This window comes from Balaenoptera physalus (genome assembly GCF_965194825.1).
Source record: "Balaenoptera physalus genome assembly, chromosome: 10".
Taxonomy (NCBI): domain Eukaryota; kingdom Metazoa; phylum Chordata; class Mammalia; order Artiodactyla; family Balaenopteridae; genus Balaenoptera; species Balaenoptera physalus.
Genome location: NC_138889.1, coordinates 33868521 through 33888473, shown reverse-complemented (window position 1 = coordinate 33888473; position 19953 = coordinate 33868521). Strand labels below are relative to the sequence as shown.

Genomic DNA, 19953 nt, shown 5'->3' with positions numbered 1-19953 from the left:
GATGTGGCTATGTGCCATTCTCAGACATGTAGTGCTTGATAGTTTGGCCTCTGAACTGCCCATGATGCCTAACAGTGAATAATTATAGTTTTATACAAGTTACATAAATTCAAGAAACAGTTCTATACCAGCCAAAGGATTCTAAGTAGTTATTTTTAGGTCAGTGTTTCTCAAAAGTGTGTTCCTTAGACCAGCGGCGTCAGCATCATCTGGGAATTTTCAGGCCCAACCCCAAACCTACGAAGTCACAAATTCTAGGGATGGGGCTCAGCTTGTATTTATCTTAAGTAAATAAAATATTGCTACTTCTGTTTGCTTCATTTTATATACTCCTTCTTGGAGAAGTTAGAATATTTATGACACTAAAATCAAGACGTAAATTGAACTCAAAGGCATTCTACATTTATTTTGATCTGTCCCTGTAGTCTCCTCTTATTATAAATCTAGTTTTGTGAGAAGCCTAGATTTCCCCTTAGATTTACTAACCTTACTCCATTCCAGCGCTAGCCCAAACAGATGCTTGCATCAAACTTTCAGTAGCCTGTGCAGCTTGATGATTCAGAAAATATATCACTCTTGCTTTCTCAGATTCTTATGGTTATTCGGCAGTTAGCTTAGTTTAACATAATGACATAGAAACCTGCATTATCAGGTCACCAAATTTCTTCTAAAGAGAGAGCATTTAACTGAAAATTCTTTTTGTGTGTGAATAAAGCCCAGATCGATTGTTGTTTATTTAGTTCACATTTAAGATAGAAGATTTGTTTCTTTTCAGTTTTCTTTTTTCTATTACTGAGAATTCAATTGTGGTGCAAAGCTGTGTAAAGGTAATCTTTCCTCCTCTACTCCTTTGCCTTTATCAGTAGTAGCTTTCTTTTTTTTATAAAGAGGACATTCTGTTTTAGACCATCTCTTTACACACAACATTAAATTTTTATCCAATGTTAAATGAACAACATAAGTGAATATAAAAGCATTCTTTTGTGTTTAGTATGTATATTTGGTATCAATTTGAGTGCTTATAAAATTAATTATATAGTAATTATTCTATTTCATATGTACATTATTTAATTCTTTAATTAGAAATATGATGAGAAAATAGGCAGAAATCACTATGCTCTTTATTTGTATACCAGGCTTTTCTCTCCTTTATATCCTCATGTCTAAAATTAGTTAGAGCTTTGTTTTTGATTGTTTGCAAATTTAATGTATGGAAACACCTGCCTAAGTTTTGGGGAATGTATTTATATCTTTGGGAAGCAGCGTGTTGTATGGTTTAAAAGCAGAAGCTCTGAAGTCGGACTGCCTGGGTTTAAATCTTTACCTTAGGGAAGCTTACTTTATTGTTTACCTTGGACAAGTGATCTGTCTGAATGTAACTGTGTTTCATCTGTACGATATGGATAAGAACATGGTGTGTGATGGTAGTAATGGAGCTAGTTAGTGGTAGAGGTGCTGCTGCCATTGCTGCCCCCCAGAGGTTGTGCATTGCACTATTATTTATAACAGCAAAAAAAATTTAGAAACAACTCTATGTAACACTGGGAAAAGGGATAAATGAATTCTAATACATCTGTGCAGTAAGATCTGTGAAGCCATTAAAAAGAATGAGAGAGACTTATGTGTTGTGTTAAGAAAAGATGTCTGTAATATATATTAAGTGAATACAGCAAGTATGGTTCAGGTAGAGCATGACATCAGTGGTTATGCATGTGTGTTACAAAATGTGCACAAGAAAAAAATCCAGAACATATCACAAAACTAAAGTTGTTCAGTTTTTCCCCCAGGGAATAGATTACAAGAAACTTTCACTTTTTCCATTATGCATTTCTACAAAACTTAAACATTTTTTAAAAATTTCAAATGAACTGTAAAAGTGAATACACTTATGAACAAAAGGTTTAAGGTGCAAAAAACACTGGATTAATAACGTCATTCATATATTCTGTTTATAAGCTTATTAATTGAAAAAAGTTGTTTTGGGTTTTTCTGTAACATCTTGTGCCATATTTAATTTTTTTTCCCTTTTTACTTAATCTAATGTTAGTGAAATTTGTCTTATGTAAAGGATATTTCAGGGAAATCTTTTAAGAAATCTATTTAGAGTCTCTTTAACACAGTGTCCCATTGAAATTTGAATTTTTAGAGAAGTTATGAATCACTATATCAAGAATCAGATTGGAATGACAATGAAGCCTTTATTAGGCCATGACATTAAAAGTATATATTGCTTTACTGCCTTCAATACCAGTATTACATAGATGCATGTATCAGAAACTTCACAGAAATTACATGACAACTCTTGTAGCTAAGACAGTGATTCTGAGGTGTACATTTGTCTTGCCTTTTTAAATTTATAAACCTGCCCTAAAAGGAGGTGCATATCTGGGAAACTGAAGCTGTCTTTATGCAGTTTAGCCTTCATGTACATAAAATATGCCGTTGATTTTATTGGGGGAGAAATTCCATCCAAAAATGTTGCCTACAGCTATGAGTTAAGAGTGTCTATACAGTGTGTAGCTTTTATTTTTTTAAAATCACAGATAGGGCATGTATATGAATTATAAATATATAAATACGATTTTGTATGAAAAGTTTTATAGTTTTTGACAAAATCTGGTTCTGTGGTAGGCTACTGAGTATAGTCCCTGTGAAGGAATGTTTGTGGCTCATGTCAGTGTGTGAATGCATAGACAATTTGAAGTTTTTGATATATTTGTGATATTTATCTTCCATATACATCTTACGGGAAAACCCAAATGAACTTTTTGGCCAACCCCATATATGTACTATATGATTTTAAGCTTGTTTATAGAAAGTTCAAAGTATTAGAAGGCAGGATATTCATTCTTCCATTAAATATCTAGTGAGCAATTACTCAGATACTGGACATGAGTTAAAAGATAAGTGGCCTGGTCATTGTCAGGAAGGCAGACATGTAAGCAAGTAAATGCAGCTCTATCTGTTAAAACGTTAATACAGAGTAGAAGAGGAAGTTAATGATTTTATGTGGGGTAATCAGGGAAGGCTGAATCAAAGAGGTGACATCTGAGCTTTCTCTTTTAAGGTGAATAAGAGTTTATAAGAGATGGGGCAGAAGGCTGTCTGTGATAACACGAATAGTACATACAAGGAGATGGCATGATTTTGTGAGAACTTGGGGAGTAGAGTGAGGGTTGGGTGTGTGAAGAAGACTTATTAAGAAATGAGTCCAGCTGGCATTTTCCTTTTGATGGTAGAGAGCAAGGGAAACGTTTTTAAAGCCAGTGAGTAACATATAAATGTTGATTGGGTAGTATTTTAAGAAGAAAACCCTGGTGGCTGTTTGGTAGGAGACACTGGAATGAGAAGAGGAAATAAGAAGTCAGACACCAAGGAACAAAGGTCTGTAGTGGTTACGAAAAAGAGCTGAAAATTATTGATGGTTGAATTCTTAGAGACGGACTGCAACAGATCAATGAGAGTGTAAGTGGAGTCTACAGCATGGGGTGGGTGGAGCAGAAAGGGAAAGTTGATTTGTATCCCAGATACTGTTCTTGGTTCTAACTCAGACAACAAAGGTAGAGAGTGATATTGTTTTTAAAAAAAAAAAAGTAGGGAATCCATTTACTCAGGAGGCAGGTTTGGAGGCTATAATGAGGTCTGTTAGGGCCATTGGGTTGATGCTTCCAAAGGCATCCAGTGACTTCTGTTGACTTGTTCATCATCATGATATCTTAGGAAGTTAGAATTTTAATTACTTGTTTTTCAGAAGCATTTTACAATTGAGCCACCTTCGCAATTAAAGTCAGTAACAAACCCTTAATATTCAGTTCTGGAAGTTCTGTCTTCCTAGTGCGGAAATAGAACCCAAAGTGACACTGAAGGCTGCTGAGAAAAGTGGTTGGTTTGATTTATATGTGTCAAACAAGTCTGCGTCCCATTCACTTTTTAGTAAACACGGGATTTCTGCAGCAAAGTCCAACTCTGGACATGGTTAGCATTGTGTGCAGAATTCCATATTCAGGACTGGAGAAGGGTCTTCCCCCTGTGGCCTGTCTAGGAGTACAGAACACTCCAGTTCCACATGCCTGCATTCCCTAACAGGATTTTGACCCCATCAAAGTAGATCTTTGATGATACTATAGTAGCAAATTGGTCTCTTCCTAATACAAACGAAACTGGCCTAGAATTAGGGCCTTGGGTCCCATGCGCCTGTGTGAGCGGTCTGTTTAACCAAAGTTACTCTTTCAGCGTTACTCTTAAGGCTGTGTTGGACTGCCAGTATAGAAAGAAGGAACTTGTTCCATTTTTGCACAAGAAGCATACTTAGGCTCTGACCTTGGATGTGGGAGGTGAATAAAAAGAAGTGTTGTTATGAGGAAAATGGCTCAGGAATTAGGCTGCTAAGTTTGAGTATCATCTCTGACACTAGCTTTGTGATATACCGACTATACCACTCTATGCCTCAGTTTCCCCATTAGAATGGAGATAGTACTACTTACTGCTTATGTCCTTGGTCATTGTAAGGATTAAACGAGTTAACGTACCTAATATACTTAGCACAGTGATTGGCACACAGTAAGCAGTCAATTCGTGTTGCTCCACAGATGGAAAATTTTAGGCATTTACTCAGACTCTCCCAATTTACCTTTGCCTTTCCTGATTCCTGGTGGGAGTGGGAAGTGGAAGCGGGGGAGTGGGAGAGACAAGGAGGAAATCTGCCTGAATTTAGTAGTTTACACTGGGCCTCTCTTTTCATTGCTATTACCTCTTAAAAGCAACTGTCTAGCCTCCCTACCCTCATAAAGATAGAATAATCTTCTTATACTTTCTATATTCTTTAGCCCTATCTCCCAGGTATTACTTCCTCACTCTGTAGCTTTGAAATTTGTACCATTTCTCTTTTTCTTCCTGAGAAATTTGCCTTCCAGCAGTTTTGGTGTTTACTCTGCCCCCTTCCCGTGTCTCTGACAAACTTAAACTTCTAGCCACAATCCCCACCTCCTAGCAACTTCCAGGCTGCTTAAGAATAAGCTTTTTTGAACCATGTTTTCTCTATTATAGTTTTCTTGGTGTGAGTCAGTCACATAAATAATGGAAATAAATGGTACTTGGCAGGCTTAGCTAAACTGTGCTTTATATTAAGCAGAATGTTTATGATACTGTAGGTACTCTGAGAACACTTGCATATATTCCTTATTAAAGAACCTTTTGGGGTCTCTACGAAGGTACTGTCCCAAAACTGACTGGATTGGGGGATGGTCCCTGAGCTGCAGCACTCCATGTCATATATTAACACTAATAACAGTTATTTGGTCATGACTTCCAGAGCATTTTCCGAAAATCTGACCTTTTTTACATTTGTGTCTTTGGGAGTGTAGATTTTATTATTGGGTAATTTCCTTTTAGTGGAAGAAGAATCAAGTATACAGGTTTACCTTTCTTCTCTGAACACATTGTTAATTCTGCATTAATGAGTTGTTTTATGTCAGGATGTGTTTTCTTTTTAAATTAGCACCCCTCCCACTTTTTTTTTTTTTTTTTTTAGATGCACCAAGTTAAAAACCAACCGTGATTTTTTTTTCTGTATTTATAGGTCCTCTTCCTGATGGATGGGAACAAGCCATGACTCAGGATGGAGAAATATACTATATAAACCATAAGAACAAGACCACCTCTTGGCTAGACCCCAGGCTTGACCCTCGTTTTGGTAAAGGTTCATCTCAAAATCTTTTTAGATATTTTTTTTTTTTTTTTTTAATTTTTTTTATTTATTTATTTATTTATTTATGGCTGTGTTGGGTCTTCGTTTCTGTGCGAGGGCTTTCTCCAGTTGTGGCAAGTGGGGGCCACTCTTCATCACGGTGCGCGGGCCTCTCACCATCACGGCCTCTCTTGTTGCGGAGCACTGGCTCCAGACGCGCAGGCTCAGTAGTTGTGGCTCACGGGCCTTGTTGCTCTGCGGCATGTGGGATCCTCCCAGACCAGGGCTCGAACCCGTGTCCCCTGCATTGGCAGGCAGACTCTCAACCACTGCGCCACCAGGGAAGCCCCTTTTTAGATATTTTTGATTACTGTTTTTTGGTATGTGAATTTGGGAAGGTACATTTAAATTAAATTGCACTGCTTTATAATTTTAAAAAATGACTGCCCATCCAACTTATCCAAGTACTGTTTTTATACCTTTCACTTTAAACTTGAGAAATTGAGGTCTAAATCAGCTTTTTAGCTTGGACTTCTTGGGATGGGGTTGGAGGAATGTTGTGGTGGTTTACTAACCAGACTCACTGTTCCTTTCACATTTTTGGGAAACACAGTGATCGTGTTTAAAATGATCTTTCTAGCCACAGAAATAATCAGTCTGTCGCTTCATCTAAAACCTGGGATATCAACTTTTGTCAGTGACGTGGTGTCTGCTTATGCTTAACTTAAGAGAGCAATGAGTACCATCCTGTGCCAGGGTATTATAATGTTTTCTATCCTAAGGGGGGTTGGGTACCCCTGTCACCCTAGAGATAGACCAATGAAAGCCTTTTTTTCCTTCTCTTCACTTCTGCCCCCCCCCCCTTTTTAAGTAAAGGGGGTTTTTCCTTTGTTTTTCATTTGGGAAACAAACCCAAAAAAAGCCATATTTCCCTCCAAATCAAATGACAAAAATCACCATTTGCACAAAGAAATACTCCCCTCCCGAATGTGCATATTTTGATAATAGTATACAAGCTCTTTAGGGCCTTTTTACACATATTTTTTTCACTGTTTTCAGTTTCTTCAGTTGGGTTTCTGAGACATTTTTCCAAAGCCATGGAAAAATGTATTTAAAAAGGAGCAGATCATTGTGGTTTTAAAGCTTTCGTCTTGGACTGGATGCAGCTAAATGAAAACAATGTGCAGATCACTGAGTAGGTCAGACTGAGGGAACTCGGAACCTTTGAAGCTTTACAGGGGTTGACCTAACAACAACTGTGGGGCCCTTATGGGAAAGAGGAATTAACTCTGTGAATGCCATCAAAACACAGTCCTGGGGGAAAAAGAGAAAGAAAAACTCTATCCAGAGCTGGTTGGGTAAAATAACTTCCCCGTCAGGAACGTTCTGAGCAGTTCTCCTATATCTATATGTATACCTTTTTAAAACCCCAACATTTGGGGTTTGCCCCAAGCTCACTGATTGGTCAGCTTTATGAACTGATTGAATCCCCTATTCAAGTAAAGTCAAAGGTGGGATCAGGGCAGAGACTGTCATTTTGACAGATATCCGGTTTGGCTTAAATGCTAGCCTTTTGAATTTCAAGACCTATTTGAGTGTTAAAAAAGTAATGTGGTATGTTAATAATTTGCAACTTCAGATTCTATTTAATGCTTGAATAAGCCCTTGTGGTTGAAACAGGAAACCAAGTAAGGTAGAGAATTTAATAAATGTTGCCATTTGTATGGACTAGAACGATAACAGACATGTTTCCTTAAATCATCGTTAATGAAATGAATTCTGCTTGTCCATGTTTTGGAAATTTAAAAAAATGGTACTGTGGGATTTTTTTCCCTCTACACGAGATTATGAAAAATGATGATTAACTCTTAGCTAACTGTAGAAATCAGCAATTGGAACAAAGCTTTTTTTTTTTTTTTTAAGTATTTTCAGTTAATAAAAAATGAAATAAAACAACTTGGCTGTGAGCTTAAGTAGATTCATTAATTACACACACAGCTTGGTCTTTTGCTTTAAATGGGAGAAAATACCAAAAAAAAAATAATGATAATCTCCCTCCCACCTTCAACACATATGTACACATGGCGTACAGTTAGCTATGCCAAGAAAAGTTTTCATAAAATACTCTTACTGCGTTTAGTTTCCCTTTTTGGGCCCACTGTGTATGTGTATTCCAGACAGGCTTGACAACATGCCAAAGCTTTTTATTTTGAGGCCCGACTTTTAATCTGTTCCAGACCTTTTCAGTCAGAGAGCTCAAGTGTAACTGAAGGGGAGCAGGAAAGGGAAAAAAAAAAAGTGTGGGTTTCTCTGATCCAGAGTGACAGCAAATAGAGACAAGCTGTTAGCTGCTGAATTTGAAGGAGTTTTCCTTGAAATCTGAAGTTCTATGGTGGATTGCATTTTATCTGCCAAAAAAATATAGACTATCCCCTTTCTGACTCTTTGAACCATGCAGACACCAACAAATGATAGGTTGTTGCCTTCATGGTTGTGAAATTTGTTTTCCTGTATTCCCCAAATCTATATGAAAGTATTTACCATTTTTTACCTTAAGTCAAGTTGACCTATGTCTTTTGACATTTTAGAGTAGAAGATACACTTTACATCTGATAAGCTTGACTTTATCACTCACCTCCTTCAAACACCAGCCTCTTTTATATTTCTGTTCTTTATCAGATGCTTTAGAATAATTATATTTAGAATAATTCACATCCCACATGAAGTTAATAAATTATCCATGTAATATAAATTCAGGAAATTAAATAATTAGTTATGCATTGTTTCTTTTTTATCTGATTTTTTATTCTTTAACATTTAAAAACTATGTATCTTTAAAAAAATTTTTATTGGAGTTTTTATTTTACGTTGACTTACAATATTAGTTTCAGGTGTATAGCAGTGATTCAACATTTTTAAAGCTTATACTCCATTTAAAGTTATTATAGGATAATGACTATTTCCCTGTGCTGTACAATGTATTCTTGTTGTTTATTTGTTTTATACATAGTAGTTTGTATCTCTTAATCCCATACCCTTATCTTTCCCCTCCCTAAAAACTATATATCGTTGACATTTATATTATTTTACAGCATTGATTAGTAATTTGTAACAAATCATGAAGTGACATCCAGTGCCAGTAAGAATTAGCTGATATTTACTGACTTCGAAAAAAGGAGGGCTTTTATTTGTTTTTAAGGAATCATATCAGGAATGTTTTTACACTGTATTAAAGAAAGTTGATGCTTGAGTATTATGCAGGTCATTAAATTATTTCTTATTAACACTCTTTTTCCTAGAGATTTTGTACTTGCAAACATGAAGAGTCTCAGGTTTAAATATTTTCTTGTATGTTGTAAAATTATTTACTGTTTTACATAATAATAGCCATTTGAATATTTTCCAGTAAAAGCCCTAATGAAAACATACACAAAAATTATAATTCCTGTTTTTCAGAATGAAAAATCTATTCCAGAATACTAATGGTCAATGAACTGATCTTTTATGTAATGTTGTTGTCCCTGTTTATATAAAAGGACATAATAAGTAGTGTTAGAATCTGTGTTTCTGGAAATAAGTGCTGATGGTACCACTGGAATTAAAAACACGTTTGGTGTAAATTAACTGGAACTAGAGATTTGGATTAAAAGGTGTATCTTTTGAGACTTAAAGGAGGTAATAAACAACCTAGTTGGCAAATTCAGAATATCCCTTATAATTACTATCAACAATTCTGTGCATAGAAATTCTGTGCATGGAAATGTCACAGCTAGTTAAAACCTAGGTGTTGATTTTGGTCCTTGGTTTCAAAGTTTCCCAAAACTTGCTATTAAGTCAAAAGCCAAAAGTTGTTCAGCACATCTTTCTTATCAAAGTTAAATATTTTGCATCAATAATTAAAGGTCTGTTAAATTTTTTAACTGTTTAGACATTCATTAACCTTTTTCCTTGAAGACTAAATATTTCTGATAGCTGTTATAAGTAATATTTTACTTTTGATGAAAATGTACCTAAATGTACCTAAGTCTGTTCTAGTAGAGGTAGGATAAAACACTAAAGGCTGTAGAAACTAAATCTGTAACTCCATTAATGGAGTCTTGGGTACCTAGAATACCAACATCAAATCATTTGAATTTTATTGAAGCAAGTCTCTTTATATTCGTGCATTAAAAACAAGTTCTTTGTTTGTTTTTTTGTTTTGTTTTCCTTACCCTCTTTTAAATCTTGCCTGGTGATCCTAAAATGTCAGTATTTGGTTGTGAATTATATTAACTACTTAGGGTAGGGAGAAAAAGATGTTTCAGTGTGTTTTGGGTAAATAGAGCTGTTGCTAACTAAAACTTCTTAAAACAAACCTCATACAATTTGACCCTGAAAAGGAATTTGTAATTCTTCTAATCAACATTTCTCAAAGGAGGAGGGAGGGTGTATCCTGGGCACTGAAGAACATTCAACATCCCTGACTGTTGCCCACTAAATGCCATAGTGCCACCCAGTCCTTGTGACTCCCCAAGCCACCAACATATATTTTTAAAAAAATACTGGTAGAGGTAGGGATTTTGCCCCAAATCTGAGTTTCTCTGAGATCTAGGGAAATTGTGACTTACCCACGGTTATATAGTTAAGTGACAGAACTAGAATTTGGACTTGATCTTTTGACACCCAGAATTTTAAAGAAATTTAGATTACATGCAGTTAATCTTTTCAGAAGCACACCTAAGTCACCAATACTAACACACAGAAATTTCAGAGGGAGGAAGATGACAATGGTTGAAGCATTTACTTATATATTGTGTTGTGCCTCATCTTGAGGAAATTACCCAAAGGTAATGAGTTTCCAATTACAGAGGTGAAGCCATCTAGATGAATTATCATGCCTCACCTCTACCATATCCTTAAGAGATTACCTTCCAACCTCACCTTTGACCTTTCCCTTTCCCTTGACTAGGAGCTTACCGTGTTAGAAGGCAGTCCATTCTGTTTAAGGAAGGTTCTAATGACCAGAAAATATGTGTCCCTTTATTACTCAGAAATTTACTTCCCTTCAGATTTGTGAATACATTTCTAATCCCAGAGTGTTCTCTTTTAACTGTGGTTTCTCCAGTTTTTTTATGCATTAAGAGTTCTGAGTTTTTTACCGGTTTACTTCCCTTCTCTGGATGCCTCTTTAAATGTGATACTCAATGTAGTTTTTAAATGCACATTATCCAGTGAGAAAAATAGTTATGACATTGCTCTGACCTGACATTTTATATGCCCTCCAAAAATCCATTAGAAGAAGTTAGCTAGCATCCTCTTTTCTACATGTGAATTCAAATGAATTAAATTGTGTTGTAGAAAAATTTACCTACTCAATTGGGAATCAAGAGACCCAAGTTCTTCTGGTATCAACAGTGTAACCAACTCATTCAGAAAGATACCTGACTTCTCTTGACTTAATTGGATTCATATACTAGATGCTTTTAAGAATATTTCCAGTCCTTAATTAATTTAATACAATATGCTAGATTATGAATTCTTCAGTGACTGCTTTGGATCCTTGCTTAAGGTTACTTCTCAATAGCTTTATGGATTTGAGTGCACTGAGGTTTCAGAGATATTTTTGAACTATTTATTGCACCACTTAAGTTTAGCTTTTGGCCCTCTGGTCACAGCTGGGAATTACTTTTGAAGAGGAGACCAGGAAATCTTTCAACCTTTAAAGATAAGCCTTATCACATGGTGGGTATGCCCAGGCAAACAAATCTGATGGGGGATGGGCAGCGCTAGATGGAATAGGTAAGTTTTGTCCGCGCTATCAAACTCTGACACATACAGGAGTTTAAACATGCATGCTTTACTGCCTTAAAGATGATGCATTTTTGGTATGCTTTGTTTCTAAAATTTAGAACTCTCATAAAGTTACCATGTTAGGAAGCCTGATGTAAGCTGATTTGAAGTATAATTCTAGGCCATGTGCTTAGTGAAGTCCTCTTTAAAACATACTGTTGGAGATTGTTACTCATTTTTGCCGTCACTACATTTTTTTTTTTTTACTTAAAAAACAGACGTTAACTGAAATGAACATTTTAATATGTAAGGTTATAGAATATCAAAATTAGTTCAATATTTGAGGTTTGCAGTTTAGTTTTTTTTTTTTTTAATGTTACAGTCAGGAGGATGGTGTCAAAATAGTTTATCAATCGTGGTAAGCAGTCTCTCCTACTTGCCAAGGGTGAATAGACATACATGTTAATGAAGTTAAATTAATGCGTAGTTTCTACTTGACGATGGTTCAATGATACAAATAATTATACAGTGAAGAGATGTTTTTCTTTGTTTATATAATGAGTTTTTCATATAGAATTTTTAAAACTTAAAGTCACTGAATGATAATTTAAATTAATGGTTTATTTGTGTTACTCAAGCCCCTCACATCAAACACAAGAAAACTTAATTCATTTTTAAAAGAAAACTATGTTTCAAGTTATATTTGTATCAACTCTGCATTAATAGCAAGTATCTTATAAAATGTGCTGGAGAAGAGAGCCATTTGGTGATGTCACTTTTTGTGACAACCCAGAGAGTCAGTTATAAGAAACAGAAAAAGAGATTATAGACTTCTTGAGGGAAAAGTCAAATAGATTTCTGCTGAAATAAATTGGAATGATTTAGAAGAGGAGTGGTTCATATTCTTTGCATTGTTTTATACTCATGTTGTTCTGCTACCCTGGTTGCTGAGGTCGCTTCAGAACTCATTCTGGACTTGCTTCAGCTTGGAGATTCTCCTGTGTATTACTAATAGCATCCTACTAACTAGGGATAGAAACTATTTGAGTATTTATTTACTCATGCAACAGATGAATGCCAGTTATGTACCAGGTACTATGCTAGCAGGCGGGCAGGGGGTTGTCGGCTACAAAATAAATAATTATTATAAAATGTGTTAAGTACAATGAGGGATAATAAATAAGGTGCTGTGAGGGACATTAGAAGGTAAGAAGAAGCCAGTCAAGCTCTACACTATATAAAAGGGCCAGTTTTTGTGCTTATCAGTCAGAACTCGGATTCATCTCTTCTAAATTATAAATTCCACTAGGGCAAGAGAATTAATAGTAATACATTATATGTAATTAGGAATAAAGCTATTAATGGAACTGTTTACTCATTAATCTAACATGAATTCAAGGTGGCAGGTAGATTTTAAAATGTTATTCCCCTTCTCTTTAGACTAATAGATTCATTATCTGTACTTTCTCTCCAAACTAGCCTTTAAACTTTATTTTCATAGTAGAGGGAAAAAACACAGTTATATCCAGGGGACAGAGAGAGCTGAAGGCTAGTTAGACCGCTTTCTCCCTTCTCCTCCTCACCTCATTTAGCAACTCCTGTGTCCTGCCCCAAACTGCTTAATGAGGTGATGAGGAGAAAATGTCCTGTTGAATGTTTTTTAAGCTCCATTCTCAATTGTATTGTTTGAAAAATACCATTATAATAAATTTTCATGCCAGACTTTTGATAGGTGGTTGAAGGAAGACAGTGTCGAATTGACCTAAAAAAAAGATGTTATTGATATTTTTGAACAGTTTAAAGATTAAAATACTTTAACCCAGATTGGGGGGCCTGGAGGTTGATGCTTGGTAAGGGAGAGAAGTACAGAGTGTGGGAGGGAGAGATTACTTTGCCTATGCTAAGACCTGGGGTAGAGTTTTAGAGGAGGTTAACTGTAACCACATCATACAAAGCAAAACCACAATGAGATGCCACTTTATTCTCAGTAAGATGGCTAAAATGAAAGACAGGCATTAACAAGTGTTGACCAGAATATGGAGCAGTTGGAACCCTCATACATTGCTGATGTGATTGAAAAATGATGCAGCCACTTTAGAAAACAGTTTGGCAGTTCCTCAAAAAGTTAAACATATAGTTACCATATGACCCAGCAATTCCATTCCTAGATATATATTGCCCAAAAAAGGAAACCATATGTCCACACAAAAACCTGCACATTTGAATGTTTGTAGCCAAACATTACACAGATATCCATCAGTTGATTACCAGACTAACAAAATGTAGTATATCTGTACAATGGAATATTATTTGGTAATAAAAAGGAATAAAATGCTGATACATACTGTAACATGGATGAATCTGGAAAGCATATTAAGTGAAACAAGCCAGTCACAAAATTGATTCCATATATATGACATGTTCAGAATAGGCAAATCCAAAGAAACAAAGTAGATTAATGGTTACCAGGGACTGGGGGAGGGGCAATAGGACGTGTACTGCTAAAGGATACAGGGTTTCTTTTGGGGATGATGAAAGTGTTCTGAAATTAGATAGTGGTGATGGTTATACAATTCTATGAATATATTAAAATTACCAAAGGGGTGAAATATCTCAGTATAACTTTTTTTAAAAAGTCATTCCTGGGCATGGTGTTATCATCTAGGTATAGCTTAATTGAGTGTTGGGAGATGTCTTTTGCATATTGATAATAAAAAGGTATATTCAGTCATGAGATTAGGACCCTGGCCTTTTGCTCCTTTTGCAAAAGACAGATTTTCAGTGTGAATCAAATAGTAAGTAATTTTCACTGAAAAAACCATCATTTTATATTTAAATACATAAATTATTGTGCCAGTTAGTAGCAACTTTTTGTAGACAATTCAATCCCCTAGGTAATATTGAAATACTTAGCTAGCAGTGGGTGTTTTGTGTTTTGTTTTTACTGTTTTAAGACTGGCAGAGTTGGCCTGTTAGTTTGTGTTTTTAGAAAAGCATTCATTTCTTTTAATAAGCCTACAATTTTACAGTCTTAAGTACCCTTGTAGGTATGGGAAAAACCTAAAATTTGTTTCTAAATGTTATAAACAAACTAATATAGCCATTCTAACATGTAACCATGTAATATCTGAAACTTGATAAAATATTAGACAAAGTAAAAAGGTGCTTTCTTGTGTTGTGGGAGATTTGATGTGAGTTAATGTTTTAAAAGTTCAAAAAAAATTTCTAATTTTAAATTTACACTTAATGAGGTTACTAGGATTGAATTTATTATCTCGAAGTCTGTGATTGATTACGACATCTGTAGTACTTTGTAATATTCCAAGGTTGAAGATACAAATTATGCAAATCTAAAATTTGTCTGAAGTTTGAAAATTCAGATGTTTAGAATATAATCTGGAAAGAACCCCTGGTGATGACCTCCTTTGTTTTTGAGAAGATGGGCTCTTATTTTTCAGTAATTGCTGAGTGTATGATTTGCTACCATAAAGCTGTCAGGACTGATTGGTTAAGAAAAACTTGAAACAGTTACTATTTCATAGTCCAGGCAGCAGACGCTGAATTTAAAATACAGCATTTTAAAAAAAAAATTGTCATATTTTAGGGATTTGTTTTCTCCTTTACCTTTTAGAAATTTTGTTAAAACTGGAAACATTGGGATTTTGGTAGTTGGTCATGGAGGGGAAGAAGGTGGTAATGCAGTTCTTTTCTTTTTCAGCTGCCCTGCCCCCTTCCCCCAGGAAACAAAGCCTGTTTTGTTTCTTGCCTGCTTGTGAGGTCTCTGCTGCACCCCATGTGGGTGCACTGCTCTGTGCTTTGTTGAAATGCTTGAGATAGAAGGTAAAGAACAGGATGCTTCTGAAGAGAAGAAATCCCAGCTTCAGTAGATAAACACAGTTGTTTGAATTGGTCATTTAAGTGAGCTCTTTATATGGAAACTTGTAACACTGCTTGTATCCATAGGTAACAGCATTTAGGTAAACACAGCCAAAAGTGCTCAGCATTATTAGCCAGAGAGACTATTTCTATTGCGTATTTTGTGCAAATTTCTGTTTAATTCTGTGGAGTTCTTACTCCATCTTTTGATACCCTATTTTTCGCTTTCTGTGGTTTTTAATAGTCAGATAAGCTTAGATTTGAAAAAGACCTTCCCAACCAATTGAGTGTGCCATCAGCAGTGGTCACTGCCATTAATGATTACTGCTAATGGTATCTAATTCTGAGAAACTGGTGGGAAGCAGAGGATATTTACCTGTTTATTTTCATGCAGTACTGTTATTGTCCAATTAGTTTCCACAAGGAGTAAATATTTACATTAACTTGTTAAATGCTATATTACTTAATAAAAATCCAGTATGGAAAGCTCAAGAGCTTTTTTAAAAATGTTTCTTAGTAGATGAAATATTTAACATTGTATAGCTCTAGAATCTGTTTTGAAGTCAATCATATTTTATCATTTCAACACTTACTAATGGGTTATTTCCCAGCAGTTTTTAAAATTTTTTAATTTATTTAACTGCTTGGAATGGAAAACATTTTTTCCCCAGTAGTTGTTTGCACTAGGCCTCAGTTTGTGAGATGTTCACCATATGTGATAGATACTCACATCAGTCCCCCAATTCATATTTAACTCGTATGATTGAACCTGACATAACACAATGTATGAAAACATCTCTTTGGGAAAATAAATATGTTGAGTGCCCTCTGGGAATGCCAAGAACATGTTCACCAAAAGAGAAGGATCCCTAGGGAGGTTAGGCTAAGGCTCAAACTCCCCCACCTATTTTTTTCTGTTTAGATCTTACAGGAAAGATAAATATGCATGTCTTTATGAATCATAGAATACTTAGAAACAGTGAGTGGCATGGTGAAGTGGAAGGATGGGGGAGGGAAGGTATGGGAATTCAAGCCAAGATGATTATCTGCAGGACTGGTAATCTTAAAGTTTAGAAAGAACTATTTGGAAAAGGGAGGAGGCTAACATTTTTAAAGCATCTGTTGTATTCCAGGACTATAATAGATGCTTTGCATATTACTTATAAGCCCCACAGTGATCCAAAAGGGTGATGTTAATGTCCGCAGGTATAGCTGAGGAAACTGAGGATTAGATGAACTATGAACTGGTGTGCCCAACTCTAATCATGGTTTGTTTGACTCTAAAGGCCATATTTTTTATATCATACTATGAGGCCTGTCAATTGTGCATCTAATAATGCTGGTGACAGGAAGGTATAAGCAATTGTATTAAATGAGGTTATTGATTAGCAAATCTTAGCCATTAAAATTTTTTGGCTTTTTTTCTATCCATTCCCCTGTAAAATACTATCTATAAACCATAATTATTGAGGTTTTAGCCATTTATTCTTTGTAAAGACATTTTATAAATATGATTTTTTTTTTTGGCCATAAAAGAGATTAATAAGGCTTTGAACAATATGAAGCAGCGAGTCATGTTTTTTTTGACATCCCTTCTCTGCTATGCCAGACAAAACATTTAAAAGAGATAACCAGAAAGACTTAACTGGGATCATAAATTTTAAAAAAAATCTCTGTTGGTCAGAAAACAAAACCACACAAAGCAGTGAGCAAGGGCAGGGCGAGGGACCAGTCAGCCAGTCAGGATATCAGGAACTCAAAGTGTTAAGAACAAAGAAAGAGAGATACATGAAACACTCTCAATGGTGAAAGCCAGGCATGCAGCCGGCTGGCCCTGACCTGGTACGAAAGCAAGGATTGACCACATGTCAAGTCACAAATTTCAAGAATCAGTGTACAGACCAGATTCTTTTAACCACAAAGCAATAAAATTAGATCCCAGTAATAAAAAGTTAGCTTCAAAAAAAATATGGCTTGCTCTACCAGCTATTAAACATATAGGTTATAATTGAAACTGTGGTACCTAACAGGAAATTAGTTGAATGAAATACTATGCTATTTTTAAAAGAAAATGGGGTGGTGGGGGGGAACCTCTATATACTGCTTTGGAGTAGTCTCAAGGATATGTTATTAGCAAAAAGGCAAAATGAAGTTAAGTATTAAGAGTATGCCACCATATATCTAAGAATGGTATGGTATGCTACCGTATCTTGTGTGTTTGCTTTGATTTTTAAAAACGGAATAAACAAACTGCTAGGGGCAGTGGGGAGTGGCAAGTAAAGCCAGTGTCTGAAATTCAGAAGCACATCGCCACAAGTGAGCCTGTATATTGAGTTGGCCGAGTCACACAGAGAAGAATTATTTCAGATGACACTTAACCACAGTGATTTGGCTGGATACACCTAATGAAATATCTTAAGGACCAAACTTTTAATAATCATTTTGTTGATCATAACTTTAATAGTCGGTTGTATGTTATTTTGAAATACTTGCATATGTATAGAAGGATAATACATATTAATGTTATTGGAAGCAAAATTTTCAGCATCAGACAGAAAATATAGTTATAAGATCTAAGAATCTAAGCAAAAACCCGAATGATACATATTGTGATTATTTATGGATGAAATGCTGTATTATTTGCTTGAAAATAATTGAGGGAAAAGTCGATGAGAATAGATGTAAAACAGAATTGGTTATGTATTGATCATTGGGAACCTGGATGATGACTACATGAGGATTCATAATCTATATTATTTTTTCTGCTTCTCTATTTATGGAAATTATTTTTAAAAATTTAAATGTATGCTTGAGAGTATAAAAGTGTACTCCTAAGTAACTCATGAGTTAAATGGAAATCACAATAGAAATTACAGATATTTGGGGTAGAACAATCATGAATTTTACATACTATTTCAACTGTATGACATGCAGGAAAAACTGTACTTAAAGGTAAATTTATTGACTTAAATGCTCTAAGAAAAGACTTAAACTAAGTAAGTTCAACTCAAGAAGTTAGAAAAAGAAATACAGAAAAAATTGAGGGGAAGAGTAAGAACAAAAATACCATCACCTTATATAAATATCTCAGTAGGTTGAATTGAACCAAGGTGTTCTAGGAGACAGTTGGTCTGTAATTTTCCTTTCTTCTAATATCCTTGGTTCTATATCAATGTTATGCTGCCTCATGGAAGAGTTGGTCAGTCTAAGGGGAAATTGGTAGGATTTCTATATTATCATATATTAAATAGTTAAATTTCTGCCTCAGTGAATACTTAACTGACTTAGAAACATTACAGTGTTTTTTTCAGCACAAGTTTTGTGCAAAGATGCTGGACTAGGCACTGAGAATATATACACAATTAGGATGCTCTCCCCACTCCTGTGGCACTCCAGTCTAAGAGAAGATACAAATTTGTAAATAAAAAATTACAATCAGGTGAGAAATGTCAGTAAACAAATGTCCCAGGGCAGTGTGCCCTGAAAGAAGATGATTCTTAATGCAGATGGCAGACTCTGGGGAAGGCTGGGGAGGTTTGGTCAAGTAGCCTCCAAGAAAAGTTGGCATTTACCAAGCAGCCTCTGTGGCTTCAACAGAGGACATGTGAAAAATCACCAGAAGGAGTTTGCCATTTGGCTGGGAGCCAGTATGTCATGAGAGCTGTCAGTGAATGTCATTTCAGATTTTGGTAGCAAGGTTCATGAGAGAACGTGATCTGTAATTTTTCTTTGTTTTAATGTCCTTGTAAGGTATTAGGGTTATGCTGGTCTCAAAGGTGTTGTGGAGTTTCCTTCTTTGCTGTTCTCTGGAAAAGGTTGTATAAGATTAGTATTATTTCTTCCTCGAGTGTTTGTGAAGTCATTTGGGCCAGAGGTTTTCTTTGGTCAGTATGTATTAAACATTTAGTAGAAACAATGACCTGAAATTTCACCTTAAAAAGTTGAATATGTGTCTGAAAAGGTGATACATCATTCTTATTGCCATTTTCACATAATAAAACTTCCATCTGTTCACCAGGGTTACCACAATCCACAGTTTGGTCAATGTTGTATCAGTGACAGAAATTCACTAGTGTAGGAATCCAGTCTGTTTCTAATTGTCAAATGGTATATTATATGTTCAACTAAAAAAATAACAATGACTACCTGAACTGTTGAATGAGACCAATCTATGCCATCCAGATTCTTTTTTTTTAAAATAAATTTATTTATTTGTTTGTTTATTTATTTATTTATTTTTGGCTGCATTGGGTCTTCCTTGCTGTGTGCAGGCTTTCTCTAGTTGCAGTGAGCGGGGGCTACTCTTCATTGCAGTGTGCAGGCTTCTCATTGTGGTGGCTTCTCTTGTTGCAGAACACAGGCTCGAGGCACGCGAGCTTCAGTAGTTGTGGCTCGCGGGCTCTAGAGCGCAGGCTAGTAGTTGTGGCGCACGGGCTTAGTTACTCCACGGCATGTGGGATCTTCCCGGACCAGGGATCAAACCCGTGTCCCCTGCATTGGCAGGCGGATTCTTTTTTTTTTTTTTAATTAGTTAATTAACTTGTTTATTTATTTGTTTGTTTATTTATTTTGGGCTGCGTTGGGTCCTCATTGCTGTGCTCAGGCTTTCTCTAGTTGCGGCG

At 35.6% G+C, this 19953-nt stretch overlaps 1 protein-coding gene across 12 annotated transcripts in view; it reads left to right on the top strand.

The window, feature by feature from the left end:
• Positions 1-19953, top strand: part of YAP1 (Yes1 associated transcriptional regulator) — a 108729-nt gene that overhangs the window by 65141 nt on the left and 23635 nt on the right. For 4 of the 12 annotated variants that reach the window (XM_082409968.1, XM_082409975.1, XM_082409973.1 and 1 more), the window contains exon 4: positions 5579-5698. The exons of 4 other annotated variants lie outside the window; for them this stretch is intronic. In XM_082409968.1, coding sequence (XP_082266094.1) covers positions 5579-5698 — 120 coding nt within the window. The remainder of the gene's footprint in view (positions 1-5578; positions 5699-19953) is intronic. 4 more of the 12 variants (XM_082409972.1, XM_082409974.1, XM_082409976.1 and 1 more) reach the window with 1 other exon arrangement.